General features: G+C 37.3%; 9 protein-coding genes across 15 annotated transcripts; 6 read left to right on the forward strand and 3 right to left on the reverse strand.

The window, feature by feature from the left end:
- The first annotated feature begins 1,763 nt into the window (after positions 1–1,763).
- On the forward strand, positions 1,764–4,713 carry LOC119988828. 3 transcript variants are annotated; one of them, XM_038834026.1, is made up of 7 exons: positions 1,764–1,976; positions 2,081–2,161; positions 2,267–2,412; positions 2,550–2,735; positions 3,036–3,159; positions 3,947–4,148; positions 4,241–4,713. In XM_038834026.1, exons 3-7 carry the CDS (start codon positions 2,392–2,394, stop codon positions 4,326–4,328), a joined length of 621 nt encoding a protein of 206 aa, XP_038689954.1. In that variant the 5' UTR covers positions 1,764–1,976; positions 2,081–2,161; positions 2,267–2,391; the 3' UTR covers positions 4,329–4,713. The 3 variants fall into 3 exon arrangements, with proteins under 3 accessions (XP_038689954.1, XP_038689953.1, XP_038689955.1); XM_038834025.1 differs by lacking the exon at positions 2,081–2,161; XM_038834027.1 differs by lacking the exon at positions 2,081–2,161 and having other exon boundaries at positions 3,042–3,159.
- Positions 4,714–5,838: 1,125 nt separating this feature from the next.
- On the forward strand, positions 5,839–6,586 carry LOC119988831 (mavicyanin-like). Its single transcript, XM_038834031.1, has 2 exons — positions 5,839–6,012; positions 6,130–6,586. The coding sequence occupies exons 1-2, from the start codon at positions 5,871–5,873 to the stop codon at positions 6,570–6,572; spliced, it is 585 nt and encodes a 194-aa protein (XP_038689959.1). The 5' UTR covers positions 5,839–5,870; the 3' UTR covers positions 6,573–6,586.
- A 1,267-nt stretch (positions 6,587–7,853) lies between these two features.
- On the forward strand, positions 7,854–8,549 carry LOC119987965 (ubiquitin domain-containing protein 7SL RNA1-like). The gene has a single exon (XM_038832878.1). The coding sequence runs from the start codon at positions 7,854–7,856 to the stop codon at positions 8,547–8,549; it is 696 nt and encodes a 231-aa protein (XP_038688806.1).
- Positions 8,550–10,535: 1,986 nt separating this feature from the next.
- On the forward strand, positions 10,536–12,914 carry LOC119987966. Its single transcript, XM_038832879.1, has one exon. It carries the CDS (start codon positions 10,536–10,538, stop codon positions 12,912–12,914), a length of 2,379 nt encoding a protein of 792 aa, XP_038688807.1.
- Positions 12,915–15,231: 2,317 nt separating this feature from the next.
- LOC119988832 (actin-related protein 2/3 complex subunit 3-like) lies at positions 15,232–23,816 on the forward strand. Of its 5 annotated transcripts, none has more exons than XM_038834033.1 (6): positions 15,232–15,370; positions 15,742–15,876; positions 17,357–17,415; positions 17,860–17,968; positions 18,087–18,356; positions 19,282–19,545. In XM_038834033.1, the coding sequence occupies exons 3-6, from the start codon at positions 17,413–17,415 to the stop codon at positions 19,422–19,424; spliced, it is 525 nt and encodes a 174-aa protein (XP_038689961.1). In that variant the 5' UTR covers positions 15,232–15,370; positions 15,742–15,876; positions 17,357–17,412; the 3' UTR covers positions 19,425–19,545. The 5 variants fall into 5 exon arrangements, with proteins under 5 accessions (XP_038689961.1, XP_038689960.1, XP_038689963.1 ...); XM_038834032.1 differs by lacking the exon at positions 15,232–15,370 and adding an exon at positions 15,377–15,667; XM_038834035.1 differs by lacking the exons at positions 15,232–15,370; positions 19,282–19,545 and adding an exon at positions 23,205–23,816 and having other exon boundaries at positions 15,377–15,876.
- On the reverse strand, positions 19,627–20,246 carry LOC119988835 (putative receptor-like protein kinase At4g00960). Its single transcript, XM_038834038.1, has 2 exons — positions 20,054–20,246; positions 19,627–19,956 (listed from the first exon to the last, which is right to left on the reverse strand). The coding sequence occupies exons 1-2, from the start codon at positions 20,216–20,218 to the stop codon at positions 19,657–19,659; spliced, it is 465 nt and encodes a 154-aa protein (XP_038689966.1). The 5' UTR covers positions 20,219–20,246; the 3' UTR covers positions 19,627–19,656.
- On the reverse strand, positions 20,309–22,412 carry LOC119988836 (cysteine-rich receptor-like protein kinase 29). The gene is made up of 5 exons (XM_038834039.1): positions 21,596–22,412; positions 21,225–21,359; positions 20,986–21,119; positions 20,694–20,904; positions 20,309–20,577 (listed from the first exon to the last, which is right to left on the reverse strand). The coding sequence occupies exons 1-5, from the start codon at positions 22,377–22,379 to the stop codon at positions 20,339–20,341; spliced, it is 1,503 nt and encodes a 500-aa protein (XP_038689967.1). The 5' UTR covers positions 22,380–22,412; the 3' UTR covers positions 20,309–20,338.
- LOC119988834 lies at positions 22,403–23,075 on the forward strand. Its single transcript, XM_038834037.1, has 2 exons — positions 22,403–22,866; positions 23,027–23,075. The coding sequence occupies exons 1-2, from the start codon at positions 22,428–22,430 to the stop codon at positions 23,059–23,061; spliced, it is 474 nt and encodes a 157-aa protein (XP_038689965.1). The 5' UTR covers positions 22,403–22,427; the 3' UTR covers positions 23,062–23,075.
- A 1,847-nt stretch (positions 23,817–25,663) lies between the features above and the next one.
- On the reverse strand, positions 25,664–27,149 carry LOC119988353 (probable xyloglucan endotransglucosylase/hydrolase protein 8). The gene is made up of 4 exons (XM_038833355.1): positions 26,833–27,149; positions 26,640–26,740; positions 26,335–26,537; positions 25,664–26,236 (listed from the first exon to the last, which is right to left on the reverse strand). Exons 1-4 carry the CDS (start codon positions 27,083–27,085, stop codon positions 25,834–25,836), a joined length of 960 nt encoding a protein of 319 aa, XP_038689283.1. The 5' UTR covers positions 27,086–27,149; the 3' UTR covers positions 25,664–25,833.
- Positions 27,150–27,708: the final 559 nt, after the last annotated feature.

A 27,708-nucleotide genomic window follows, 5' to 3' on the forward strand; every position in this document is an offset into this window, starting at 1 on the left:
TTAGTGGGAGTAAACCTCACGCACGTCAATAGGAGTAAATCTTGGGCTGCTAGAACAGTTCACACCATCCTGACAACATATAAGATTTAGTCAAAACTCATATGAGTAGAGGTTAGGAAGTGCGACAAACCCACGGAATCAGGATTTTACAAAAACATATCTCAACTGAGTTGTTCGAACTCCCTACCTCAAAAACCCGTACATCCTAAGTTAGAAAGATAACCAACAAAGCTATCACCATCGGCTTACAATATCATAATCCCCATTGTTATAAAACATTAATAAGGAAGTAACAATTACACCCGTTATATCGACCATTTTTATTAGGGCTGTGCACGGTCCGATTAACCGGACCGTGGAGACCAAACCGTCACCAATCCAGAAATTACGGATTTGTATTTTCTGAAACCAAAACCAATCTAAAACCATCAAAACCTGTTACTACGGTTAACCGACTAACCGGTTCGGTTTCGGTCCGGTTATGGTTTTTCGTAAATATCTATTTTGTAAGTAAATCTTAAAGGATTGATAAAAATGTTTCAAAAAAAATCTCAAGGAATGATATATATTATATTAATATTTCATAGTTAATCACTTAATCTAATGGTACATAACATTGGTAACTATATATTATATCTCAATGGTTCATATTTAAAGACATTATAGTATTAAATATTATATATTATATATACCGGTCCGGTCCGGTTAACCGGTGCTTACAAAAATTCCAAACCATATCCAGACCGACTTAACTCGATTGGTTTCGGTTTTTGAAATCGTTTAACCAATCTCGGTCAACTAACCGATCCAAACCGGACCGACCGGTCCGGTTACCGGTTTTCGGTTTCATTTGCACAGCCCTAATTTTTATGTAGTCCGTTTTTTGTGTTGAAATGTATGTAATATCGCAGTAGTATTAAAGTCGGGTCGGACTGAAGTGGGCCCATGAACGAGTCATCGTCATGGGCTTTGTCTCTATTTTGAGGATTATGAAGTTTTTAAAGTCCATTTTAATTGGGAATAAAACATTTCAAGTACAATCAATTCATTTTTAAGAAAAAATTCATAAATTCCAAATTTTTTTCTCATTTGATCATTTAATGACTTGTTTTGTGGGGGAAGCAATATTGTCGAAGATGTCATGCATGTGAAGCCAATAAATTAATTAAAAATGGATATATCTTTTTTCGAACTTCTTCTTTTTTTTTTTATCAATAGCAATGACTTAAGCATTTAAAAAGATTCCATAAAATATTCAAACTATCGTGAATTGCTGCCTCTGATAAGCACCAAAATCTATATATGGTAAAGTCGCTAAATTTTGAATCATTTCAAATAAAGAAAACCATGCATTAAAAATACAATGTAACAACACTTGATATAATTATTTGGAGTTGTAAACAAGGTGTATATCACTTTGGTGATCAATATTCGAATCTTCTCTCTCCCCGTTTTAAAAAAAATAATACGGTGAGTACACCTACTCTTTCCCTATTGATAGCAGCAACAAATTAGAGAAAATTTCAAACAATTATTGAGTAATTAAAGGATAAACTTTTCTGTATTAATCAAAAAAATTCTTAATGTGGTGATCCTCTAACTTTCTATATGGGTTTAATTGGTATGTCCATGTATTTATTTTTCTCCTTTTGAAAGGAAAGGCATTATATGTGGGCCCTGACTGTAATCTCCACTTTGAGTCTTGTGTTTTTATACGTATCATATACGCTTATATAATAGACGTTAAACAAACAAACAAAAAATGATCCAAACATAAATAAAAATACCACCGGAACCAGGCAGAATCCACTCCTCTCTTCATTCAGTTTCTTGTTTTTCCTACCAGAATTCCCAACTCCCTCTCCTCCTCTTCTTCACCAACTTCTCTATATTCTTCTACAAAACTCATTCGCCTTCTCTCTTCTTCTTCGAATAGGAGAACCCAATAGGGAAAACAAGTTGCAGAATAGTTACAGGTCAGTTCATTTACATCATTTCTTGTAACGAATTTTTTTATTCAAAAAAACAACTTTTTTTAGATGATGTAATTGATGGGTTTTTGAGTTTTTCGGAAAACAAGGAGTGCAAGAATCACCGACTCCTCACGTCTATTTGGGTCAGAGCACAAGTTTTCGTGTCTGTTGGAGCAGTTGAAGAACAGGTCTATTTGGGCTCTGTTCCTTATAATTCAAGAACAGTAAGAAAAGAAAGAAAGATCGAGAATTGTTTATTGGTGTTTAATTGATGAAGTTTTGGCTTGTTGCAGGTGTCGTGGGTGTTTTTCTCTTCCCATCATGTGGTGAATAGCGTTTGACCCTTTTTGTTCGCTATTTGTGACTCGTCTCCGCTTCAATTTTTCCTCTGTTTTCTCTACCTCGGAACGGACTGGAAATGGCGGATAATCCAAAGCTGGTAATCGTCGTTTTTTGCTTCTGTGATTTAATTTTTGGCATCTTAAACGTTTTCGTCATGTGTAACTGTTTTATTGGGTTCTGTATTCATTCCTTGTTTGTCGTTTCGAAATAATCCTCTCTCTGCCTCTGTTTCAGGAGATGAGTGATTCCTATGATTCTTGTGGATCAGAGAACAAAATTGGTGCCCAGAAAATCTCTGTTTTGGATCATGTGAATGGATTTCAATACGCATCGGCCGATAAATCTGATAGCTTTGTGATCGACATGGAAAGCTTTTGCCATGGAACCAACAAAGATTCCGCCCCAAATTCCAGAATCACAGTGAGAATCTCGCTTTTTCCCGTTTCTATTTTCATTATAAGTTCTTGATTTTCAAAATAAAATTCCTCGCCTTCATTTCTGCCCAGAAAACAGAATTTCAAAATTCTAACTTGTTTAATTATTTATCTTGTCAATGAATGATGATAAAATTATCAAAATGAGGAAAGAACCTGTCTCAGAGAACACGGCTTGAATGTTTTCTCACCTATATATATATTTTTTATTTTAATATTTCCGTGTTTAAATTATTGCTTCTTTAATTTTATTTATTTTTGTTGAATTTGGTTAATGAATCTGTAGTTGCAGAGGAACCTGTCCAGGAAAGGATCAATGCGGAGCAGCGACAAGAAGATCAACGCCAATTTCAATACAAACAAATGTTCAAACGATAGAGACACCGCCATTGCTGCTCTCTCACCCAAAGGTACTTACTTTGTTGGAATATAATTACCATCATTGTTTTGGCATATTATCTTATGAGGATTGCAGTGAACAAACATTTCTAGATGTTTTAAATCATCATAGATGGTCCCAAAGTGGGAGAGATGTTGGTTTGCAGAAGCAAGACACTAGCAAACAATTATAAGACTTGATTGAAATTGTCCATACTTGAGGGTTTGCCTCACTTGGAGTAAAATACAATGTTTGTGTATCTTGTGATAGGTGAACACCATCGTTTTACGTCACGTCGTCGCTGGATTTCTTATATTTGTTGATGCCGATGTTATTTTGGTTGGAATAGTTTTAGTTCTTGGACTGGACTGGACTGGTTCACACCTCTATTTGAAGTGAAAATGATTGAGATATCATAGGATATTGAGATTTTTTAATGGAAGATCGATTAGTTGGCTTGCTTGATTAATCTATTAAGCCACTCTTGTTGTTATTATGGGACCAAGAGCCAACCTACTCAACGTACAGAATGGTGAAAGTGAAATGTCACCAAACAGGTTGAATCACCTATGTACTATGGAGATGAGAGTAACAGCAAATATTGTAAAGGAGTATCGGACCAAGTACAATGTTTCTGAGAGCACACAATCCCTTTTGTAGGCATGTTTTTTGTTGGAGGCATGTGAAGCATCATTATTGCAAGATTAAGTGAGATAATATACTAGTTAGATCAAGTATTTGATATATATATATATATATATATAGATAGATAGATAGAAAATGCAATGGTATTATTGAAGTGATGCTGGTGTTTGTAGGGTCTTGCATGACTGAAAGACCCCCAACGGTGGTGGCGGTAGGGACCACTGATCATTCCAACAACCCACAAATTCATCATCAGATAACCATCACCACCCCCACCACCGAAAGCAGATTTCCCCTCGGGAGAAACAGTTTCAAGCGTTCGACGCCTTCGCGGATCCTCGATCCCAAAAGGGTTCTCCTAATATTTGCAACCTTGTAAGTTACAGAAATCTAATCATGAGGCTATAATATCTTACGTTTGCGTCTTAAATTCAACTAAGTGCAAGGTTTTTTTATGTTTGGTGCAGGTCAAGCATGGGAACAATTTTGCTGATATACTTCACCCTTTCGATAAGCAAGATCGGCGCAGACGACAATGTTGACTTGCTGCAGTGATTGTTTACCACCACCCTTACCATTGGAGTTGCCCGTGACATGGCGATAAACATTAACTACTAGGCTATGAGAGTTTTGCAGCCGTATATGAGTTAAAAGAATGATAAGAAAAAAAGGTAATACGGGGCGGCAAAGGCTAACTAAACTTCCATGCTTGATGGTTCTTGATCTGATTTTTATGGGACCTTTTAGAAAGAGGAAAAGACAAGGACCAACTGTAGTGTGAGGAAGGAATCTGCTTTTCTCTCCCGTTGAAAACTATATGTTTAATGTATGGAAGAGAAAACATGGCTTGTCCATCTCTATGCATGTTAATGGAGGATGTGATGGCCGGTTACTTTTGGTGTTGTATTTTCATACTTCTATTCCCATACCTTCTCTGCTAGCTGCTTATTCATTCTAGGCAATCCCACTTAGAATTGCCGTTTTTGTGGTTGTGCGTGGGTTTCATGTTAGTACCAAGAAAGAGGTGCAAAACCATTAGGTTTCCAGGCAATAAAAGTACTTCTTTGTGGGTTTTCAAACACGCGCACTTGAAGATGTCCACTTTTTGTGCATTCCTGGCTCAATACAGGCATTATGCTTGGCACTTTGAATACAAAGGAAAATGTTATTTTAGGAAACACTTCGATCTACTCTACAACTTATTAACAGGTGGGTACAAATTTGTCATTACCCAGTGGACCCATGCACAGGAAATGACAACATTCAAAGGTTATCTTATAGTCAGAATAATCTGCAGTTCATTTGAACAGTTATATAAAAGGGACTAATCTAAAGATGTTGGATACTTTAGTTGGAAAGAACCACGTAGATAACAAAAACAAATACATCGGAAAGTAAATACAAAAGGTTCAACCGTTCAAGTCGATATCAATGGACTTCTCTACGGATCCCCCTCAGCTACTGCCTACCATAGGCAAGAGGATCAAAGTCTTGGCACGTTTGCCACGTAGGCCGAGGTTCCCCCTCAGCTACTGCCTACTATAGGCAAGAGGATCAAAGTCTAGGCCGAGGTGTCTGTCAAGGCCCATTACGTTTTTATTGAGCTGGATTTATTTCAATTGGGCCTGAAGAAGCCAGGCCACTGCAAGCCTGTTTTGCTGGTCATTACCAATTGGGCCCAACAGTTGATTTTACTGTTGGCAGATTTTGAGTCTATTCTTCCAATTTTTTCTCCTAATAAATTGACTCCTTTTTTTTATCAGAAAACAATTCACTTAAAAAAAGCAGTTTGACCAAACCATGTAATTTATTTCGGAAAATACTTGACCTTCATGGTTAAAGAAAACAATTACAATTAGAATTACTTGCCATAAATAATAATTTCAAAAGGAAATCCCAATAACCCTAGAAGTTGGAAAAACCCTATATTATATATATCCATGACCACGAGTCCCTCGAATGTATTTTTCACATCATTCTACAGTCTACACTGGTTTCTCTCTGTCTCTCTACTCGATCTCTCTCCTCTCTCGATCATACTTGGTTAAATTTGTTGGTTTAACAATGGCTTTGAACAGAGGACTAGTTCTGGCTTTCATGGTTTCTTTGATGGCTCTTTGTGGAGCCTGCTCTGGTGCTGTTTACAGAGTTGGTGACTCTGCTGGGTGGACTGCCATGGGCGGTGTTGATTACAACAACTGGGCTTCTTCTAAGACCTTCCATGTCGGTGACACTATTGGTATTTCTTTCCTTCTCTGTCTCTCTTTCTTCATGTCCCTTTTTTTCCCTCCGTCGTTGCTGAATTTTTATAAACATATATAATGTATATATTTATATTTATGTTGACTGTATGCAGTTTTTGAATACGAAACAATGTTTGACAATGTGAAGCAAGTGAGGGAGAATGATTTTCGGACCTGCAACGTCTCATCTCCGATGGTTACTTACTTCAGCGGCAGTGACTCTGTCACCCTGAACAGGCCAACCAACCTCTACTTCACATGTGATGTCCCTGGACACTGCGAAGCGGGCCAAAAGGTCGAGATTAGGGTCCTTCCAGCTTCAACTGGAAGCTCAACTTCAAGCCCAGGCCCAAGTACTTTTACTTTTGTTAATTCTGGGTCACCCTCCACCGATATGCAACCTCACCCAGCCCATAAGAGGACCACGTCTAATCCCTGTGACGACTCATTCGTGTTGTTTATTTTGCTTGTCCGTCGATTATGGATGACTGTGCTTCTCGTTTTAGTATTACTGGAATTGTATCAAATTAAGAAGAAGAATAATAATAATGTTTGAGACCTCCAAAAGACTCATATTTAATATAGAGGATTGGATGTCAAGTGCGTCGTACATGTGTGTTTTTAATAAATGACTATTTTAATACCACATAGATTTGGGGTCACAAAATTGAGGATTTAACATTGTCCTAAGAAAAAATAGACAATGTTTTTTGTTTGTTTTTTTCAATATATGCCATGCATGTTTTTCTTTATTATTATTTTTAGAAATTCAAATACTGATTCAGGTGTCAAAGATTATACTATCACTAGACCAATATTGATTCTGATTCTGATTCTGATTCTGATGCAGTAAGTGAATTTGAGATGATGTGCGATTTTGTGTATGCAATGCTCTCTTTTTTTCTCCCTCTTTTCTGAATTGGAATTACGTTTCATACGTTTTTTCGTGACTTTTCACAAAATTATCATCCAGGAAAAATAAAAAAATATAAATTATCATCAAAATATTTATCCAAAAAATTTAAGGTCGGCAAAAAAAATATCAATTATCAAAACATAAAATCTCGATGATGTTATTTTGATGAATTTATTGAACAATACACGGTGCACCTCCTCGCAAGGGATTCCCTCTGACCATGTCCGGGGCTTGAAGATTTAGCTTCACTAAAGGTCTTAGAACTAGCTTTGGCCTACGCGATAACTCGTAAGTTATAAAAATACATGAAAAATTCATGTGTGGGTTCATGCATTTGATGTAATAGCAGAGAGTACAAGACTCCTTACCACTATTCCACAGCACCATTGGCTAGTGGTTATGCAATTCTTATGAAAGCAATTACTGAAAAAAAATAAAAAATCCTCTTATCATTTTGATCCAGCAACTTTTCAAACAAAAATAATTTTGGTTTATTTATTACGCAATATTTGGTGCCACTAGTCATGTACATTTTTCATAAATTGAATCTTTGATATCATCACATGGTATTTAATTCAAAGCTGAATTAATTTCTTGATTATTTCTTTTTCTTTTTCACAATTAAAAATAAACAATATCTTTTCACTTTTGTCTGATATCATGTTTTTAAAATGTTTCCGTTGGTCTCATCATGAATTTCAAAATATTACTCTGTATTTTTCTAAATTACCACATCTCCAACCTTTTCAGGAGTGTGTATACACAGCATCTCAATAAATTCTTATACATGCATGTACACAACAATATTATCTTACTTGCCATAATCCAATCGGTTTACACAGAATCTCATAAAATCTCAACAAATTCCTAAAACTCCTCTGCATAATCCCTCTCAAACATACATTGTACCAATCGTTCGCCATGGATATCATCTTTGAAACCCAGAAAGGCCGCCAATTCACCATTGAAATTGGTTACTTTGACAGTGTTTTAGAGATCAAAGAGAAAGTACACAAGTACCATGGCATACCCGTAGACAAACAAACCCTAGTCTTCAACAACCAAATTCTCCCCGATGAAGGAGACGTAGCTTCTTGTGTATTGTTACACAACTCTCGTGTTCAGCTCTTCTTTCTCTCCGAACCCGAAAAACCATCCCAAGTCAAGATTGAGGAGATTAATGAACCTATCAATCGCTCACTTATTCAACCTGCATTGCAAGGCCACCGTCCTTATGAGCTCGTCGACAACGTTGATATTGGAGTGAATAATAATAATAATAATAATAATAATGTGAGAAGACCATCTCCAACACCTTCAAGGAGTGGCTCTGCTGGTCCTATGATGGGAGGAGGGTCATCTAGGAAGCTGAGGCTGAAGGTGCTGACAAGTTGTGGGAAAATACCTATTGAAGTGAATCCGACCGATAACGTGGGAGAGTTAAGGAAGGAGCTGGAGAGGATGCAACAGAGCCTGAATTTTCAGCTCTCTCCAGAAGGGTATTTCTTCATATGTAATCAGAATGTGATGGAGGAGAATCGTTCGTTCCGGTGGAACCATGTTGTTCAAGGTGATACCATAGAGATCTTCAATGGAAGCGTTACTGGCGGACCATGATGATGAAACTCCCCAAGGACTAGGGTGTGCACAATAAGAGCATTTTATTTATTTTGAGGGCTAGCTTTCTCTTTGCGCATATTTTCTTTAATGGATTCATGCTCATAAGTTCAGTGAAAGTTTTGCGGGAAATATCTATAAAGTTGTTTTTGTTGCTCTAATGCTTGTTGTTGAAATACTCACACAGCAAAGAAATTCAGATCAAAGAGAGAAAATCAAACCAGAGACATATATATTGTTGGAAAAGGTATATATAAATGGAGCTAAAAAGAAGATGAAATGTTAGAACAACTTCAAGGCGCATAATGACTTTCTTTTAGACAAATTTCTCTCTCTTTGATGGGTATCACAAGTGTACTGGGTATACGAGAAAAATGCCTTTAGGATACAAAGAAGTTTTCTAGTTTGTGGTTGATCTTTGAAGATGCACTGTCCAAAGCAATCCAAGAACACTCTATTTGGAAACTCTTGATGATGTATATAAACTTGTTTCTAAGTATCTAAGAATGATTGTGGTGATGTTAATATATAAATACCTAAGCACATTTTCAATTTGAATAAAAAACTATTTAAGACAAATAACTTCCAAATAGTTTTGTGTTCATTGTTTGTGACTCTTCAATGCAAAAAACCACTTTAAACTTTCATGTGAAAAACATTTAATTGTTTGAAAATATTCAACATATATCACATGAGCTTGTAGCTCTCAATCTTTCGTTACAATAATTTTGGGGCTTAGAGCAAATGCAATGGTGAATGGGTCATTGGGCATTAGATTTTTTTGGGAATTAAGATTTGGTGATATGGCAAGGAATGGATATGTTGGTCCACAATGATGAATTTTTTTCTTTCAAATGAGGCTCTAACATGACATAAAACGAGTCATAGCATGACATAAAGCAAGGCAATATGGGTGCCAATAAAAGTCCATACCCGGTCTCAGAGACAGAGCCACAAAGGCCCAAGCTCCCCTGGATTTTGAAAATACTTTTTTCGATATATATACATTTGTCCGCGTTGAATAAGTGGTGTTGCGATTAGTCGAACGGTGATTGAATTTTCTTTCTTAACCTTATGCCTGTGTTCGAAACCCCTTTTTTGACAGTCGTTTGTTTTTTTTTTCTTTCTAATTTAATTATTGAAACCTCTTTTTGGACAGTCGCTTGCTTTTTTTTTTTTCAATTTAATTATCGAAACCCCTTTTTGGGCAACCGCTTGCTTTTTTTTTTTCCAATTTAATTATTCGTTGGCAACCACTTGCTTTTTTTTTTCCCAATTTAATTATCGAAACCACTTTTTGGGCAGCCGCTTGCTTTCATTTTTTTTTCCCAATTTAATTATTAAAACGTTCAAACTTTTCTTACTTGTTGATGCTTTTTTTTTTAATTTAATTATTTGTTTTCTCCGCTTGCTTTTTTTTCCCAATTTAATTATTTGTTTTCTTTTTTAAAGAAAACGTTCAAACTTTTCTTACTTGTTGGTGCTTTCTTTTTTTAATTTAATTATTTGTTTTCTCCACTTGCTTTTTTTTTCCCAATTTAATTATTTTTTTTTTTAAAAAAAAACGTTCAAACTTTTCTTACTTGTTGGTGCTTTTTTTTTTAATTTAATTATTTGTTTTCTCTTTTAAAGAAAGCGTTCAAACTTTTCTTACTTGTTGGTCTTTTTTTAAAGAAAACGTTCAAACTTTTCTGACTTGTTAAGGTCTTTCTTTACATTTCTTTCAATGCATTTTTATGTTACTAGTCTGGACGTTCAAACTTTTCCAACTTGTTGGTCTTTTTTAAAAGAAAACGTCGAACTTTGGTTACTTGTTTAAGGTCTTTCTTTACATTTCTTTCGATGGTTTTTTATGTTACCAGTCTTGACTAGGATCGAAGACCATAAATTCTGGCTATCAACAGAGTGAAGCGCACCTTGCAGGATTGATGCTAGCAGCATTTTATCAAAGATACTCCTGTTCTTCAGCTGCGATCCATTTCTGTGATGGAATCAAAGAAGATCACTATCCATACTCTTACTGGGAAGCGGTTTACTTTGGAGGCTACAAGCACTCACCTCATCTACGATGTGAAGTTGACGATTTGTGTTAAGGAGGGGATTCCGCTGAATCAACAGAGGCTAATCTATAACGGTGAACAGCTAGATAGCTGGCGAACCTTGGATTACTATGAAATCGGCGAGGATCCTATTCATCTAGTTTTACGCATGCGAGGAGGAGGGACTAATGCAGAGGACATTAGCTTGGAAGGGGTCGAGTCTGCAATTCGTAACCTACAACAAATCGAGGCATTTGTATTTTTAATTCCCCTATTACAATTGTTACTTTTTGTGCTTGGATCATTGAGGCGTAGTCGTCACAACGCTATGTTCCAACTCTTCATACGGATAGTCCATGTTCTCTCTGCCTTTTTTATATCGAAAGCCATAAGCAAGATGCTATCTGCTTCTTTCATTAATGGATTGTTTCCTATTTGGGCAGTTTTCTTGGTCAGATTTTATGGAGGTACTGATTCCATCTCTGTCTACAGTATTGAAGATAACAGATCCGTGAAGACCTTTAATTGGATTATTCTAGGTCTGTCGTCTTCAGTGATCCTTTTGTTTGTCAAGTACCAAACATTTGGGCTGCCTCTATTTGTCTTTTTGGTTCTCACTGGTTTTAAGACTTGGGAGAGAGCTGCAGTCCAAAATTCTGCAAGCAATGGTTTGGCAAAAGACACAAAAGTAATTGCGGATTTCGTGAACTATGAGGATCAATTATATATTGAAGATTTTGTTACCGATGAGCACGACTTTGGGATAGATGATCCAACGGACATGGGAATGTACAATTATCTAGTGCAATTTGAGGAGACAAATGTTGAAGCTCATCCAACACTCTACCAGAAGCGTTTCAAGAATAAAGAAGAAGTTGTTACAATTGGCAAGATCTGGCATTGCAAAGGTGAGCTTTTAAGCGCTACAGGAGACCCAGATGAAAGACTCAAGGACATTTGTCTTTCTTTTGCATGGTTTAACTTGCTCCGCTGTAGATTTGCACAGTACTCCTTGTCAGATCAGACCAAGAGGAAGTTGAGCACACATGTTCATAAGGTACTCGGCTCAGGTAATAATTATCACAGAATATTCAGAGTGATTGAACTAGAACTCGCATTTCTCTATGATTCTTTCTACACAACGTACCCCACTATCTTTAGATTCCCAATATATAAATTTGTTGATCTACTTGTTTCCATAGCCGGTTGCTGCATTGCAGCATTCTCTCTAAGAAACTATGAACCAGCCAATCAATACTTGAGTGGTGTCACAGTTTTTGGCTACAATGTTGGTAGAGTTGTTACAGGTTCAGCGATAGGTATTTTCGCTGTTATTGAAATTGGCGAGTTTCTCCGCATTTTATATTCAGATTGGGCAAAGGTGATGTTAATTTGCTGCTATGTCCAACGTTCCAAATGGCAGAGGTCTAATTTTATTGAAAAAGTGTTGAGATTTATATGCAACAGGCGACTGTTAAAGCCATGGGAAGAAGTGCTCGGTCAATACTCTCTTCTAGAGTCCTTTGATCATAATCCTAATGCCTTGCTATACAATTCCTTCACTAGCGCTTTTATTGATATTCCTCGAAATGGCCAGAAAGAAAGTGCCCGTATCAAACTATCTTTAGAAGTGAAGCAAGTAGTTTCACATTTTGTGCAGCTAAGTTACATCCGCCCAGTAACAAATGGATTAAGTTCATTGCAGCAAAATGAAAATTACGGTGATCTTATTTCAGCGTGTAAACTTGAATCACCTGTTCATGTTATCATGGTCTGGCATATAGCCACCAGTGTTTGTGAAATGGAGTCATCACAAACCAACCAAGGAATGGAAAGAGACGGGGATTTCATTATGGCACCAGCCATTCAACGGATGGAAGCAAAAGGAGATACAAATTTTATTGTGGCAACTTCCTTGTCAAAGTACTGCGCCTATTTAGTGGCATTTTGCCCAAGATTGTTACCTTGTCATGCTTATTCTACGGAGTTCATTTTCGACCGGGTAGTTTGTGAAGGAAGGGAATATCTAGAGGGATGCCACTCCAAGCCCAGTAGGTACCAAAAGATTATGGCATTAGGTCCTGGAGAAAATATTCTGAGAAGAGGTGCTGAACTTGCGAAGCACTTGCAAACGATAGAAGAACCTACACGATGGCAGATTTTGGCCGATTTCTGGGCAGAGATGATGTTGTTTGTAGCAATCTCAGACGATGAAACAGCTCACGCAGAGTACCTAGCAAAGGGGGGAGAGTTCGTGACTCACTTGTGGGCTTTGCTCTATCATGCCGGAGCCACAAAGCAAGACTGGACAGAGATGGATGTTTGACTCGACTTGAATGTTGGTTTGGCCGGTGTGATGTACGTGTGAGGTTTGTTTTGGTGGTTTGTTACCACTCAATCAATAAGTTCCTGTTTTTAAGAGTTGCATGTTTGTTTGACTTAGTCTTACCACGTCATTAGGATTTGTTAGATGTGGGTTGTTTATTTCTTGTTTAAGTTTGATCTGTAAGGCTATATAATAGCCAAGTTTGTTCTTCAATTTAATTTGAGATTTCTCCTAATTTCTGTTGTATCTTTTTCATAAGTTTTTCTAGTTCCTAAGATTTGGTATTGGAGCTCTATCACGAGGCCTAGTTACAATTAGAAGCAACAGTCTTCTACGTGCGTAGTAATCGAAGTATGACGAAAGAGAGTTTATTTGTGCAACCAGCGGTTCCAAAATTTGATGGGCACTATGATCATTGGGCAAAGCTCATAGAAAACTTCTTGCGTTCAAAGGAGTACAAGGGCTTAGTGGAGAATGGAATTCCTACAGCAACAGAAGGTGTTGTTCTCACAGAGGCTCAAAGGAAGAACATCGAAGATTAGAAATTGAAAGATTTGAAAGAAAAGAACAATCTATTTTCAGCATTAGATCATTCAATCCGGAGACGATCATCAACAAGATACAACGAAGAAAATATGAGATTCTTTGAAGCGGAAATATCAAGGTGCGACACGAGTCAAGCATGCACACTTCCAAGCTCTCCGGAAGGAGTTTGAAACTCTCCACATGAAGGCAAGAGAATCTATGAATGAGTAGTTTGCTCGGATCCTTACCGTAGCCCATAAGATGAAAGCAAATAGTGAGGACAAGGGGGATGTTGTTGTCGTTGAAAAGATGTTGAGATCCATAACTCCTAAGCTTGATTATGTTGTGTATTCCATTGAGAAATTGACCATTGATGAGTTGCAAAGCACCTTAGTTGTGCATGAACAATGCATGGGTTCTCAAGTTGAAGAAGAACACGCTCTGAAGATTAATCAGGGAGATCAATTTGGAGGAAAGGGTCGAGGCCGTGGAAGTTTTAGAGAAAGAGGCAAACAAAGCTTTGACAATGCCACGATGGGGAGTGGTATAATTTTCACAAGCTAGGGCATTTTCAATGGGAATGTCCAAGCAAGGAGAAGGAGGCTAACTATGCATAGACTCAAGAAGATCATGTCGTTGATGGCATACATGTATATGAATAAGGCCAATAGAGAAGATAATGTGGTTCCTTGACTCATGATGTAACAATCATATGTGCGGGAAGAAGGAATACTTTTCTGATTTTGATGGAAGTTTCAGAGATTTTGTGAAGTTGGGAAATAAGTCAAGCATGGTTGTAATGGGAAAGGGTAATGTACGGCTGCAGGTGAAATTTAAAAGTCTAAAAACATATGCCATATGATGAGGTGCAAAATCAAATCGGTTTCAAGACTGCTCGATTATGCCGACATATTAATGGTCGGACTAGGGGTCAAGAAACTGTTGTTCTGTTTTTACACGAGGAAACATGAACTTTGGGGTATCCAGGGTCTATCTCAGGGGATTATTCAACGCTCAAGGTATATCGATATGACAGTAAGATTATGGAGATTGCTTGAGATTGATCAGAGCTCTCTCTTTGGCCAATAATAGAAAGTGAAATTCTGAGAGCTTGGTGGAGGTTTCATTTTACAAGAAATTCAAAATAATTGATTATCTTGGATTGTGGGCGAAATATCCTAGGGTGAATCCCCTATTGATTTTCTTCATACTCGGTGATAAGTCCTCGAAACCCGAGGTGTTCTGGTCAAGACTCTCGGGTTTGTGTCTGTTAGGATGTATAGGTACCAAAGATTCCATATGTCGATGTGACATTTGGGTATGCCAAGATACTCCCCAGCCCAATCACTTCCTCTTCTATATGATGGCACGTATCAAAGTCTCATAGCAAAGTGTACTCAGAGATTCAGTTGGGACGTGGTTAGGTGGGTTCTCAGTAAATATTGGTAATTGCATTAATGATTAATGCGGAGTTGTGGGGTGTGCTAGTTGGCCTTCAGAGAGCTTAGGATCTAGGATTCCACAAAGTGATGTTGGAAGTGGATTCACATGTTATGGTGAACCTGTTAAATAAGCAAGATGTTCCAATCAATGCCCTTTCTCATTTAATATCTACTATTAAACGGCTTCTTGGCCAAAATTGACAAATTATTTATCGTGATGCTAACTTCAGATAAGTTAACTAACTTTGGCTTTGATTTGTCTCAGGGAGTGCACTTCTTCTTTTATCCTCATGTTATTTGTATTTTTTTTATTTGGGGATAATGTTGTAGGGGTATCCCGTCACATACTTTGCCCAATTTAATAAATGTTTGTTTCTTTAAAAAAAGAGTCTCATGGCAAGGGTAATTTTGGTAAGCGACGAGACCCCTTTGATTGTCCATTGTTCAGATCTCTCTAGTATAGTGAGCGAAAGAAACAAACTCTCTAAGGTCGGTTAGTTTCTGTTCTTGTTTCTTTCTTCTGTTCATTAATTTTCTCTCGGAAGCCAAACGGTTTAGATCTGAAATTTTATTGTGGATAATTCTATTCTCTCTTTTTATCTACGCAATTGTGTATAATTATATTCTCTCTTTTTATCTACGCAAACTTTGATTATGATCTAGATCTGAGTTTCAATGATACCAATCTGGAGCTTGAGCGAGTTATTTTCTTGTTAGTGTTTGTACTGGTTCTGTGCTTGTACGGGTATATATTAAATCTGGACTCTGTGCTTATACCGATGTATAGTAAGTAAATCTGTACCTGTTCAACTATTTTGTTGATTGTGTTCTCATGATCCGTTCTGGTTTTATTTTATCAGCTGCAGATCTTTGTTAAGACTCTCACCGGAACGGCCATCACATGGTAAATGTAGCTTAGCCGAAGCGAAGCAATATACCTATATATTGGGCGGCATCTTCCTACCATTAGCTATGTCTATTCATAGTCCTCTGAGGTAAGTGAAAAGCTAAGTTTATCACCAGAACAATATTGTGTCTGGTAGGGAATGGTACATTTGTTTTATTTGTGTCACCTATTGTTTTTCTTTTTGGTTACTATGCATTACTTGATATGGAGATGCCATCCATGCTAATGTAACAATTGAAAAGGGAAGTAGAAGTAAGAGAGGCCATGATCGATGAGTGAAAACAGCTGCTATTTTAACTTTCTGTGTTGCCTTCTTCATTTGGTTGTACCAAATACTCTACTAATACGGCTACTTCTTTGTGGTAAACAATTGCTATGTGTTTTCTCTGTTTTTTGTTTAGTATATTGCTTTCTCTAGTTTTAATTGGAACTTTATACCAAACTAAATAGTATGGATTAAAAGATGAAAAAAGTATGTCGTTAGGAGGAGGGGATAAGACGCTGTATGGTATAAAATTATTCTTTAATAATGTTATCAAGTGTTTGGATGGTTTTTAAAAAACTCATGATAATATAACTTATGCAAAAGGTGGCTCGGCTCTTATATGCCGTGGACCGTATAATATTCAAATACCTTCAACTTGTTCGCATTTTTATTTTATACTGAGTGCCTAGGCTAATAGGTAACATGACAAATGACAAAAAACACTCTTAAAAGATAAACCCTAACTGCTTGCCACTTTATATACTGGATTTCTTCTAAAGAACACAAACCAAGCCATTAAAAGCACCCTAACCACAAAAATCTGACAATTTTTTTTATCATTAGATTATCTTAGAAAAGATGATAAGAATAAACAGACTAAAAATAGTAGTTGTTTTAGTTGGAGACATGGAGGTAGTACAATCATATTAACAAATATATTATATTATCATTTTATTTTGTCTAATAACAAACCAAACACCGTATTGTGTAAGAATTATACTATCGTCAGAACCAATGTGATGCCAATTGGGACTAAGAGGACTGTGGGCCAATTTTGGCTGATTCATTGAAACTACAAGAAATATATGGGCTGAGCTTGGGCTTTGGATTTCCCAATTATTGAATAGACTAGGCCTAAAATCGAGCGATGTGAAACAGACGTCAAGGTCGTCTCGCTCGCGCAGCAAGATCTTTCAGCAAATCTGAGCTAGGAAATCATCCTTCTCCAGTAAGAGTTGTTAGTTGTTACCCACCAAAGTTAACGTAAAAGCCATCGCCCTTTCAACTCCCTATTTATCTACAATTCCACTGACAAGTGTGCAGATTTCTGGTAAATTCGAAATATGCTTTCATTTGCTTTTAAGAACATTGATTTCTTCCATTTAATTGCTTACTTTTCAAGTTTTCAGTAAGTGCTTACTGGTTTTATGGTTTCTGTGTTTTTTGGAATAGTGAGGAGCTTTGTATTTATGTTTCTATGCTATTTCATGCTGTTTTAGCACTGATTTTTGACAGTTGGATCACCTTTTAATCGCTGTAGTGTTTTTTTTGAAATCTAAGATCCATTTGATGTTCATTGCAGGATTGTTTGAACACCCAGTTGGTAAATTTTTGTTTGTAAGCTTGCCTGAAGAAGAAATGGTATGCTAATCTATCCTCTTATAAGTGTCCCTTCACTTGAGGTCCAATTTGTTCCCATTGTGGCTTCATTTGTACATTGATTATCAGTGGGTTTGTGGCAATTGTTTTCATTCGGAGTCTTATGTTGTTGGTAGGAAACTGCAAATTGTAAGTTTTCTTAAACTTGAATTTTTAATTGGGGGGATAGGATGGGCTAATCACAATGTAGGCACTGAAATCCCAGCATTCATTGTTTTAGCTACCTGCTCAAGTTTGTCTGAAGTTTTGTCTTTGGCCACCTCAAGGAAGTACATTTTGAAGAATCTAATTTGTTAACCTGCAATTTATGTCACTTCTATGATTTTTTTGCTTTCTTTGTGTCTTGATAGTTGATAATGATGCAGTTGTATATGAAAGGATGATGCGGATTTCTCTCTCTGAACTCAATGATTTTCTTCTTGGCAGGTTTATCACTCTAGTTTTATTGATGTGGAAGGAGTTGACAAAGCTTGTGGGTGCCCGCTACTTCCTTTGAAAAGCCATATAAAGGGTCCTGCTCCAGTTTCAGATGAAGGTGATGCTTGTCGCATTTCATTTTTTTTAATCAATGCCGCAACAATGTTTGGTTTTCTTCTGTGTAAAATTTTATGCCTTCTGTGTTGAGTGTTGACGTTATGTTTTGTTTTATGCAGATAGAACTGACATTGTTGATGAGGCAATTACATTCTTTCGAGCCAATGTCTTCTTCAGAAACTTTGATATTAAGAGTCCAGCTGATAAGCTCCTTATTTACCTAACATTCTACATCAATGTTGCTTTGAAGAGGCTTGAGGGCTGCAGAACTTTGGCTGAAGGGACCAAGGCAATCATTAACTTGGGTTTGGAGAAGGTTCCTGTTCCCGGAGAACCTGTATTTCCTTTTCCAGGTCTTTTCCCCATCGCTCAATCTCGGCAGGAAGCAGGTAAACCTCCTCTCATTCTGTTGGATGACTTTGGTATTACGACTTACATAAAAGCTTGCCTACATTTGAAGTGCAGAAATTTTGTGCGATTTTTATCAAATTGTTATTGTTTCGCTGACCATATCTGACTTAAAGAATCTTTATAAGTTGTTTCACAGGCCATTGGTAAAGTTGTAGGCATCTAACCTAGAGGTCACATGTTCAATTCCTTGAAACAGTGACATATTGTGTGAATATAAGGTCTGCGTACATCTTGTCTGTCCCCGACCACGTCCGCGATGGAAGCTTTAGTGCATAAATGTTGTTTACCTTTTGCATTAAGATCTTCCTATTTCTAAACTCAAAACACAACCCCTATGGGTGCTATATTTGATCTGTCAGGAATTCACGGACTAGTTGAGCCTAGTTTAATTGTATTGGACTGCTGACTTGACTCCTTAGAGAGAGCCACTTATAGGTTTGTTGCTATAATCCCTAAATGCTTTGAGGATATAATTTAGTATTAATTTGACTTCTTTCAAATAACGAACTAGTCAATTATGGTTATCCTGTTACTGCACCCGCCTTTACATCCTTATTATGCTCTGCACCCACCCAATATTTGCAATCTTAAATCCCACTGCTTGAATGCTGAATGATGGTTATAAAGTTGATTCCAGGCAACTTGTTTCTACTTTGAATTTAATTTGATTCTCAGCTTCTTATTCTGACTGTAGAAGTACAAGTGGGCTAGGGATATTACAATGATTAAAATTTAAGCTATTGTCATTCTGTGTTCTTTTCTTGTCTCATCTGCTCTCTTGTGTAAACTCTTGGTGTCACTCTCATGCGAGATGATCGATGTTTCATGCAGCAGTTGGCTTTAAGATTTCTTACTAAATCAACTGGTCCTTGAAACTTTTCCTTTCTGAACCTTTCATTGCAGAGTTATTTAGAAACTATCTGAAGCAGACAAGGGAGGAAACAAGTGGAAGACTGTTGAGTGTTGCGTACAGACCGAATGGAACTCCAAATAAATGGTGGTTGGCATTTGCCAAGAGGAAATTCATGAATATCATTGTGCCTTGAACATTTTGTTGTATAGTCAGTTAAAGCTTAAAAGGTTGATTTTATAACGAGCTGTGAAAGACTTATGTTAGAGGGGGTTTGTTACTCTCTCCTTGCTTAGTTTTCATCGCAATCATGGTTAGTTGCTTGGTTGTCGATGATATGGGTGAAGGGATTCTGTTCAACAAGGAGTTTTTATTTCCCGTACACTAGTTAAAAAGTATATAACCCAAAATGGCATAAAGTGATAAAACTATCTGGGATAAGGCTCTGTAATGGAAGCCTCATTGACTGACTGATGCGAGCATTCACGGTCCCTTCTGTTGGATTCATTGCTACCATGCACAAAAAAGCCTGGCCGTGAGGGTGCTGGAGGGATATAGGAGCAGCTATTAAGCATTAGAACAACTGTGGCCATGGTTGGTCTGTTGGCTGCATTTTCTTGAACACATAGTAACCCAATGTGTATACATCTCATCATTTTACTTGTTGGTCCACCTAATGTGGGATCAATCAGATCCATAGCAGCCCCCTGATTCCAGCTTTGCCATGCCTGCAAAACAAGAACCCAAAATGCACATCCAAAGTCATTCTCTGATTACCATGATTCAATGGAACAACATGAGGTAATAGAATAGATTCATACTTACATAAGTTTTAAGGTCTACAACATCCTCCCCGACACGGAAATATCCAATCTTTTGGCCACTGACTACTTCCAGTACCATCACACCAAAGCTATACACATCTGATTTTGTTGAGTAGCGCCCTTTTGTGAAGTACTCTGGAGCCATATATCCACTACATATAACCATTGGATTGGATATGGCCTTTAGTTCTAGATATTGATGCCAATATCATGTTTGTATAAATATCTAAAGTCATAGATAATGTATTGTTTTAATCATAAACAATAGTTCGACTTTTAGTACTTACTAGGTCCCAACGATTTTGCTCATGTTCTCTCGTGTTTGATCAGTCGCAAACAACTTTGCCATGCCAAAATCCGAAATTTTTGCATTCATTCCTGAATCTAACAGGATGTTACTAGTCTTGAGATCACGATGAATAATTCGATGTTGAGATTCTTCGAGCAAGTACGTCAGTCCTCGAGCTATGCCATATATAATATTGTATCGATTTTCCCAATCCAATTGTGCACGCTTAGTGTAATCTGCAAAGTGAGATTAATTTCTCTATGAACTACAATATGTTTGTTGGTTTTAAGAGCGTCCGGAATTATATAAACATCATTACATCATATAATTGAAGAGGAAGTTTAAGCATTACCCGATAGGAAGTTGCTGAGGCTTGAGTTAGGCATGAACTCATAAATGAGAACTCTTTCTTCTCGTTCATAGCAGAAACCCATGAGTCTAACCAAATTCCTATGCTGAAGCTTGGCCAACAACAGGATCTCATTCTTAAATTCTACTTCTCCTTGTGAAGATTCCTTTGACAATCTCTTTACGGCTACTTCTTGTCCGTTTGGAAATGTACCCTGAAACAAAAACACATGTGAAGTAATTATTCCAACTCATGAAGATGGGCATCAAATCAAATGGTTTTCCCTCAACATTACCTTATAAACAGCACCAAAGCCACCTTGTCCGAGCTTATTGGCGTTGGAGAAGTTGTTTGTTGCAACTCTAATGGTGCCAAAACCATATTGCAAGGAGTCAGCGCTTCCAATCTCACTGACAGCTTCATCCGCAGCTTCATAGGTGGAATGTTAAAAACTAATTAGCAAAGCTTGAACCAATGTCATCATAACACAATTTTACTTGTCTCAAAACAACTTCGAAGAGAACCATAACTCACATTCAAGTTTCTTTTTTAACTTTCTTCCTCTTAAAAAGATGCAGATGCAGACGCAGATAATAAGAATTGCAGGAATGGTGGTTGAAATAACTATTATGATGACGGTGTTATTAGATGCGCTGCCCTTGCCCTCTGCAAAACAGAGTAAACCATTCTAATTAAGGATGAAAGCCAGAAATTCCTGGAAAAGTAACAACATTAGAGTTCAAGAAACTAACAGATTGTATAGCATAACTCAGCAAGAAATTAAGACGTAGTACCACTTGTGTGAAAATTGATGTCAACAATAGAACAGAGCGGAGTTACTATTATATTAGACAATAGGGAAAAGGGGAACTAAGAATCATACCAGTTCAATATAATTGTAGGCAAAGTTGTGCTGTTACCTTCTGATGGTGGTGGGGGAGATGCTGGGATTGCAGGTGGTGGGGGAGGAGATGCAACCGGTGTGCTCACTGAGGGGTCATAGAAGCACCCAAGCTCAAACCTGAAATTGCAGCTTGGCCCAACGACCCTGCCCCCCATCTTCCCTTGGCAACAATGTGGTATATCTCCAAAATTTCTGACGAGGCAATAGTTACAGTCCGACTCAGACAAATCAGGAGTACATTGGACAAGGGCATAAATTGTTGGGAAATCTGGACCTGTTGCATTTGCTGCAGCAAACTTGCGAAAGGAATCACCTGATGCAGCTATGATTCTTAGACTAGTTAACAAGCCACTCAGCGCCCGATTGAATCCATCCACTTCTTGTAATACATTATTGTTATTGCGCATGTAAAAAGTATTACTAGTTTCCATGATTCCGAAGATGGAGCGATGAGAATAACGAAACATGCAATAATCGAACCATATAATTGCTTCTTTCTGGCCAGGACATCGCGTCTTGAGCTCAATAGTAGCATCACTTATGCAACTAAGACAATCATTCGGCTTAACATCGTTGCCCGCAGACATATTGTAGAAGCCATAATCGTTTTCCGCGTTGGGAAAAGAAGAAAGGACCCGATCAAGATTTGCCTGGTAGGTACTGTTTGCAGTATAGTTGCCTTCATCTAAACAGAAGTAACGGAGGAGGAGATCTGCCTCTGTAATTCTGAAGAAAATGAAGTACATGAGAATCAGAATACCAAAATGCGGTCCTGAAAAGCCCATATTTTTTGCCAGGAAGTATAGTCCTACAAGTGTAATAGTAAATACTTAATGGAGAACAAATCTGGTGTGACAACAAAAATTTGGCTAGATCCTTGGATTCCTGGGCAGGCTGATTTCAAACCAATTGTTCGGTCTGATGTTCTTCTTTTACAGAATGAGGCTACAGTGGATTCTTTGTTATTGACTAATCCTCTTAGATGGAATATTCCCCTTCTGGGAAGTTGGTTTGAACCTGGTACAGTTAGAAATATATTGAAAATCCATTTACCAGCTTCCCCAAGTGATGATAGATGGGTGTGGACTCTTAGTCATTCTGGGAGTTATTCAGTAAAGATAGCTTATCACTCTCTCAATTCGGCTGCTATAATTGCGCCATCTTTGTCTCCTTTGTCTTCAGCTAATTGGAATAAGATTTGGCAGCTGAAGGTTCATGCCCGATTTCAACTCTTGTTATGGAAGTCTTTGTGGAATATGTTGCCTACGCGAGGTAGATTATCTACTGTTCTTCAGCTTTCTCCTAATCAAGTTTTGTGTCCTATTTGCTGTCTGGAGGTAGAATCTCTTCTTCATTTGTTGACTTCATGTTCAGTTCCTGTGCTTGTTTGGAGTACCTCAAAATGGAGCTTAAATTCTAGGCTTTTTGGTAGGGATGGGATTGTTGGTTGGGCTTCTATGGTCTTGAATCCTCGGTTAATTGGTATATCCAAAGATGATTTTCATGAGTTCCAATTGTTGGCTCTTGTTACCTTGGATCTTACTTGGCGTTATCGCAATGCGGTTGTGCATGGTGCTCCAATCAGGTCTGATTTTGATTTGCTTTGTCAGATTCGTCTTGTTCATTTTCAGCATTGTAATGCTTGGAGAGTGCCCACATTTGAGACTATTGTTCCTACGATACATTGGTTGCCTCCTCCAGTGCATTGGGTTAAAGTGAATTTTGATACAGCAATGGGGGTTGATGGCTCTTCTTCGGTTGCTTTAGCTCGGTCCTCTTCAGGAGAAGTGATTTTTGCATCTGTTCTTAGTGGTGCTTGTGTGGTTCCTTTGGTGGGTGAGGCAATGGCTCTCAGTTTGGGTGTTCAGAGATGTTTAGATCTTTGTATTGAGAAAGTTGAGTTTGAGGGTGATGCTTTATTAGTTGTTAATGCAGTCTCCAAACCTGAGTTGGTTTCGTTTTGGAAGATTGAGAATTTGATTGATGATATTAGAGGCAAGTTGATGGGGGTTCGGAGTTGGTCTATTGCAAAAGTTAGCAGGCGTCAAAATGCTTGGGCGGATAGTCTCGCCAAATGGGCCGCAGTCGGGGGTTTTTCCGGTAGCATTCCCAATTGTTTTTTACCAGATTTACAGGCTTGGTTAGATAGTGGTTGCGATCCCCCTGTTCATCGCTTTGGTTTGTTTTCTTCTGGCTTTTAAGCCTTTGCCTGATAAAAAAAAAAAAAAAAAATACTTAATGGAGAAGGTTTAATTACATTCAGTTCAATATGTTGACTAAAGACCTAATAATAAAGGTTCTCATACGCTAAGCCATCGAAAAGACCTGCCCGGTCTCACAAATTGAAGAATATCTACTTCAAAAATGGCGTTTTCTGAAACAAAAAATGTGAAAAGAAAGACAAATACTCAAGACCTAATAATAAAGTTTCTCATACGCAAGCCATGGAAAGACCAGTCGGGTCAAATTGAAGAATATCCACTTCAAAAATGGCGTTTTCTGAAACAAAGCCCATTGAGAAAAATGTGAAAAGAAAGACAAAATGAGCTGGTTTTTTGTTATCTTGTGTTGGAAAACGAAGCTAATCAATCAAGCCATTCATTTCTCTTTAAGAATTTGACTATTGCATGTACAAAGTTAAGATTCTTGATGACGAGTAAATCTGTCCTGAGTTACCAGACATCATGGATCAAATTAGGTGAAGCACTGCTGACTTGAAGGCTGAGAAGATGAACAAACATAAGTTATCATATCAAACTCAAGGTTGGTTTCCTTGTGAAAGACCGTCCAATGCTTAAGAGCACTTGCATCAGTTTTTCTAAAATGATGCAAATAGGTATTTTAGATAATAGAAAATTCATATTTGGGCAAAAAACGAGTTGCATCAAAATCTGTTAGAGTTGTGTATAATAGATAATTTCAATATTGATTATCTACAAGACTATAAGTAGATAATCACTATTGTATTCTAAACTATTAAAATAATATTTTTGTATCTTCTCTCTCATCTCTCATGCATCTCATTCCTCTCTTAAATAATATAAAATCAATAAAGAAAGAAAAATTAGTATTTTAATGAAGTAGAGATTATAATAGAGATACTGATGCAGTGATTGTTAAATAGAGAAACGGTAAATTCTCAAAAAGTGATGTTTGAAGAGGTAATATAGAGAATCGATTAAAAGACACTAATGCTAGTGCTGTAAGTCAGAAAGCAAGAAAGCAAATACTAAGTACTTGAAAAAACAATGCTCTTAATATGAAAGTATGCAAAGTTGTGAATGAATATTTACATTGTGGAAAGTACCTTTTTATAATGATGGAGTGGTCTTTCTTCGATTAGGAGTCGAACTCCTGTTTCTTATTTGATTCATGAGACGTATTCTGTATGCTCTCCTTCTTACAATAGAAGTCTTATTGCGGGTGAATGACCTGCTAACACGTTAGGGTATAAGATATCTCAGCAATGAGGTAATGCTCATCCCAATGGTGAGATGATGTCTTCCCTCGATGCTAAGGTAGACATGATCATGTCATGAATTATGTGTTAAAGATGGTAATTATGTGGAGCCGAGATGATTATCTTGGTCTGAGAATATCTTCTCAGGGGCGAGATAGTCCTACGCTTTGAACTGGACCTTATAATGGACTCTAGTTAGTTTTCAAGTATGAATGCCTTCAAGATGTTTTACATTTGCCACGTGTCGCGTTCGGATTGGTTACTTACATATGGTGTTATCAATTCTACAATGTATAAGGCTAGCACTCGCATCATAGTCTCTTAATAGATTATTTTATGTTTAGAGATTCTGAGGTGAGTTTCTAGAAATAGAGAATTACTCTTACAAGTATCTATTGTTTGTAACAATCTATCATGTTTGTTATCTATTTTTTTATTTTTTGAAATGCCACTGAGAAATTTGTTTGCGATTGAAATCGAACTTTGGGCACACATATATCTCACCTAGTCGATTATCAACTGAACTACCTCTAGTTGGTTATTTTTGTTATCCATTTTAAGATAACATTTAAGATGTCCTCATGGACTTATTTGTTGGTTACGAGGATAAATAACGAACAAATTCAATAGATACCCAATAACAAAATACAATTATTAACGTAGTAAAAAAGTTTAAAATATAAAACAACTTATACACTCATCTCAAATCTATAAGAAAAACATTTCGTCATGAGAGACTAGTTTTTTTTTTTTTCTTTTCTTTTTTAAATCATGAGCCTTCAAGCCCATGGGCTCAGTGAACACTCATTTGGCAATGTTGGGAATCGCTCATTGTCCTTGCAATAGTCATAAATCACCAGGTTTCTCTGAACCCAAGCATAGTCCATCTTCTGAGCTTCCGATAGATGCCAAGCATCATACTGATCCCACCAATTCTTAGTAGTTGTTGATACACATGCAGGGTATGGATCCTCCCATTGACACCCCTCAACACTAAACTCCTTGTAAGAAGACACAAATGGGGCCTTCTTCCAGTCAGTCTTCTCAAGCCCTCCTCTTGTGGCCCAATCATCAGCATTCCAAATGCTTGAGAACAAGTACATGGGCTTCTCATTGGGGAAGAAATTGTTTGCTTCACCATTGTTTTTGAATACCCTTATTGGCACTCTATCCACAAAAAACCTGTTTAATTTCCACAATCACTTGAAAATTCAGTTCACAAATTCAATGAGATTGAGATTCTTAACATTGATGAGAGTGCTAGAGAGGAATGGGCATACACAATCTGGTGGTCATTCCAGAGGATTGAATATGAGTGGAAGTCCTCAGTGGGGTCAAACCAAAGACTGTGCCTCATCTCTCTGTTTCCAGTACCATTCTTGTACACATTGGTCTGGATCAGGTATGGTTGTCCTGTTCTGTTCCCCAAGAACTCAAAATCCAGCTCATCCCTCTCTGGACCTGCCCCATTTTCTGTGCACATCTGCAACAATTAATCTCATACTTCAGCCATTCTTACAATTGAAAATCAAATAGCGCTTAGAAAGTTCACAGAGACAAAATATCAAACACTTGATGAACATACATAGTATGCTGTCACAACACCAGCAGAGTCACCTCCCACTAACTTCAGCTTCATACTGAACCACCCAAATCTATATCTCTGTTTAGTCTGGAATCCACAACCTGATTTAACAATTAACGGCCAAATGAAAATCAGTATGCAAGTTCACAGAAGAACAAGAACTTACAAGATCGACTCTTGAGTTGGTGTATACCTGTGTCATTGTCCAACGAGAGATACCAGATCTGTCCATCTTCAGAGGTTTTGAAATGGTTTTCAGACCACATGATGCTGAAGTTATCCTCAAAAGATGTCTTGGAGTCTGCTGCTCCACTTGAAGAACAAGAAACAGCAATTAGAGCTGCAATGAAGAAAAGAGTCCCCATTGGAGAAACCCATCTCTCCATCTTGTCAATGGTCTTGTGATGATGAAGGCAGACATGGATCTCCGAGAAGGTGATGGGCATTAAATGATCAGCAAGTTGAGAGGTAGATTATTAATAGAAGGGCATAGCTGGACACCAATTTTATATCCTTTTCTTATTAATTTTGCAATCATCTTATATGAATCTACCCTCTTAAGTTTAACCCAAAGAAAGATTTAAGCATTCAAGTAATACCCAAGAAAGACAAAATCAATGTTCATTATATTTTGTCAAAATTTATGTCAAGTGGGGATATAAATCATGTAATCATACAGTAAAACATTGATGGGTATTTTGGGAATATGATAAAATAATGCCTGAGAGAATGTAAATTGAGAATGTGGAGGTGAGACTTGTGAGAGCCAGGCTGCCCTCCAATGGCTTTTGGAAGGAGATGGGGTCCATATGTTGTGTGTATGATTTTGACTGGTCTTTCAATAATCAGAAAGTTCTTGGTATTGACAACTGGATTTGCCGGTCGAAGCATTTTGTTGGGTTATATATCATAATATAAAGATTAAAAAAAAAAAAAAAACTTATTGTTTATATAAACTGTAATGAAAGTTAATAATAAAGATTAAAATTTAAAGAATCAAGATTACTTTAACTTTTTTTAAAGGTAAAATCTTTTGGGTGTTTACACTACTAATTACATATTGAATAAA

Source organism: Tripterygium wilfordii, chromosome 21, assembly GCF_013401445.1.
Source record: "Tripterygium wilfordii isolate XIE 37 chromosome 21, ASM1340144v1, whole genome shotgun sequence".
Lineage (NCBI taxonomy): Eukaryota > Viridiplantae > Streptophyta > Magnoliopsida > Celastrales > Celastraceae > Tripterygium > Tripterygium wilfordii.

Excerpts from the sequence above, each read along its gene's own strand:
- LOC119988828 (XM_038834026.1), top strand. The coding sequence starts at position 2,392 with ATGGCGGATAATCCAAAGCTG. Across the intron at positions 2,413-2,549 it reads TGGCGGATAATCCAAAGCTG|GAGATGAGTGATTCCTATGA; the intron begins GTAATCGTCGTT and ends CCTCTGTTTCAG. Across the intron at positions 3,160-3,946 it reads TGCTGCTCTCTCACCCAAAG|GGTCTTGCATGACTGAAAGA; the intron begins GTACTTACTTTG and ends TGGTGTTTGTAG.
- LOC119988831 (XM_038834031.1), top strand. The coding sequence starts at position 5,871 with ATGGTTTCTTTGATGGCTCTTTGTGGAGCCTGCTCTGGTGCTGTTTAC. Across the intron at positions 6,013-6,129 it reads CCATGTCGGTGACACTATTG|TTTTTGAATACGAAACAATG; the intron begins GTATTTCTTTCC and ends GACTGTATGCAG.
- LOC119987965 (XM_038832878.1), top strand. The coding sequence starts at position 7,854 with ATGGATATCATCTTTGAAACCCAGAAAGGCCGCCAATTCACCATTGAA.
- LOC119987966 (XM_038832879.1), top strand. The coding sequence starts at position 10,536 with ATGGAATCAAAGAAGATCACTATCCATACTCTTACTGGGAAGCGGTTT.
- LOC119988832 (XM_038834033.1), top strand. Across the intron at positions 17,969-18,086 it reads TGCTCCAGTTTCAGATGAAG|ATAGAACTGACATTGTTGAT; the intron begins GTGATGCTTGTC and ends TGTTTTATGCAG. Across the intron at positions 18,357-19,281 it reads TCAATCTCGGCAGGAAGCAG|AGTTATTTAGAAACTATCTG; the intron begins GTAAACCTCCTC and ends CTTTCATTGCAG.
- LOC119988835 (XM_038834038.1), bottom strand. The coding sequence starts at position 20,218 with ATGGTTATATGTAGTGGATATATGGCTCCAGAGTACTTCACAAAAGGG. Across the intron at positions 19,957-20,053 it reads TTGTAGACCTTAAAACTTAT|GCATGGCAAAGCTGGAATCA; the intron begins GTAAGTATGAAT and ends CTTGTTTTGCAG.
- LOC119988836 (XM_038834039.1), bottom strand. The coding sequence starts at position 22,379 with ATGGGCTTTTCAGGACCGCATTTTGGTATTCTGATTCTCATGTACTTC. Across the intron at positions 20,905-20,985 it reads GCTTTGGTGCTGTTTATAAG|GGTACATTTCCAAACGGACA; the intron begins GTAATGTTGAGG and ends TTTTTGTTTCAG. Across the intron at positions 20,578-20,693 it reads CCTCAGCAACTTCCTATCGG|ATTACACTAAGCGTGCACAA; the intron begins GTAATGCTTAAA and ends CTCACTTTGCAG.
- LOC119988834 (XM_038834037.1), top strand. The coding sequence starts at position 22,428 with ATGGAGAACAAATCTGGTGTGACAACAAAAATTTGGCTAGATCCTTGG. Across the intron at positions 22,867-23,026 it reads GAATATGTTGCCTACGCGAG|GGATGGGATTGTTGGTTGGG; the intron begins GTAGATTATCTA and ends GCTTTTTGGTAG.
- LOC119988353 (XM_038833355.1), bottom strand. The coding sequence starts at position 27,085 with ATGCCCATCACCTTCTCGGAGATCCATGTCTGCCTTCATCATCACAAG. Across the intron at positions 26,741-26,832 it reads CTCGTTGGACAATGACACAG|GTTGTGGATTCCAGACTAAA; the intron begins GTATACACCAAC and ends TTGTTAAATCAG. Across the intron at positions 26,237-26,334 it reads TGGAATGACCACCAGATTGT|GTTTTTTGTGGATAGAGTGC; the intron begins GTATGCCCATTC and ends GAAATTAAACAG.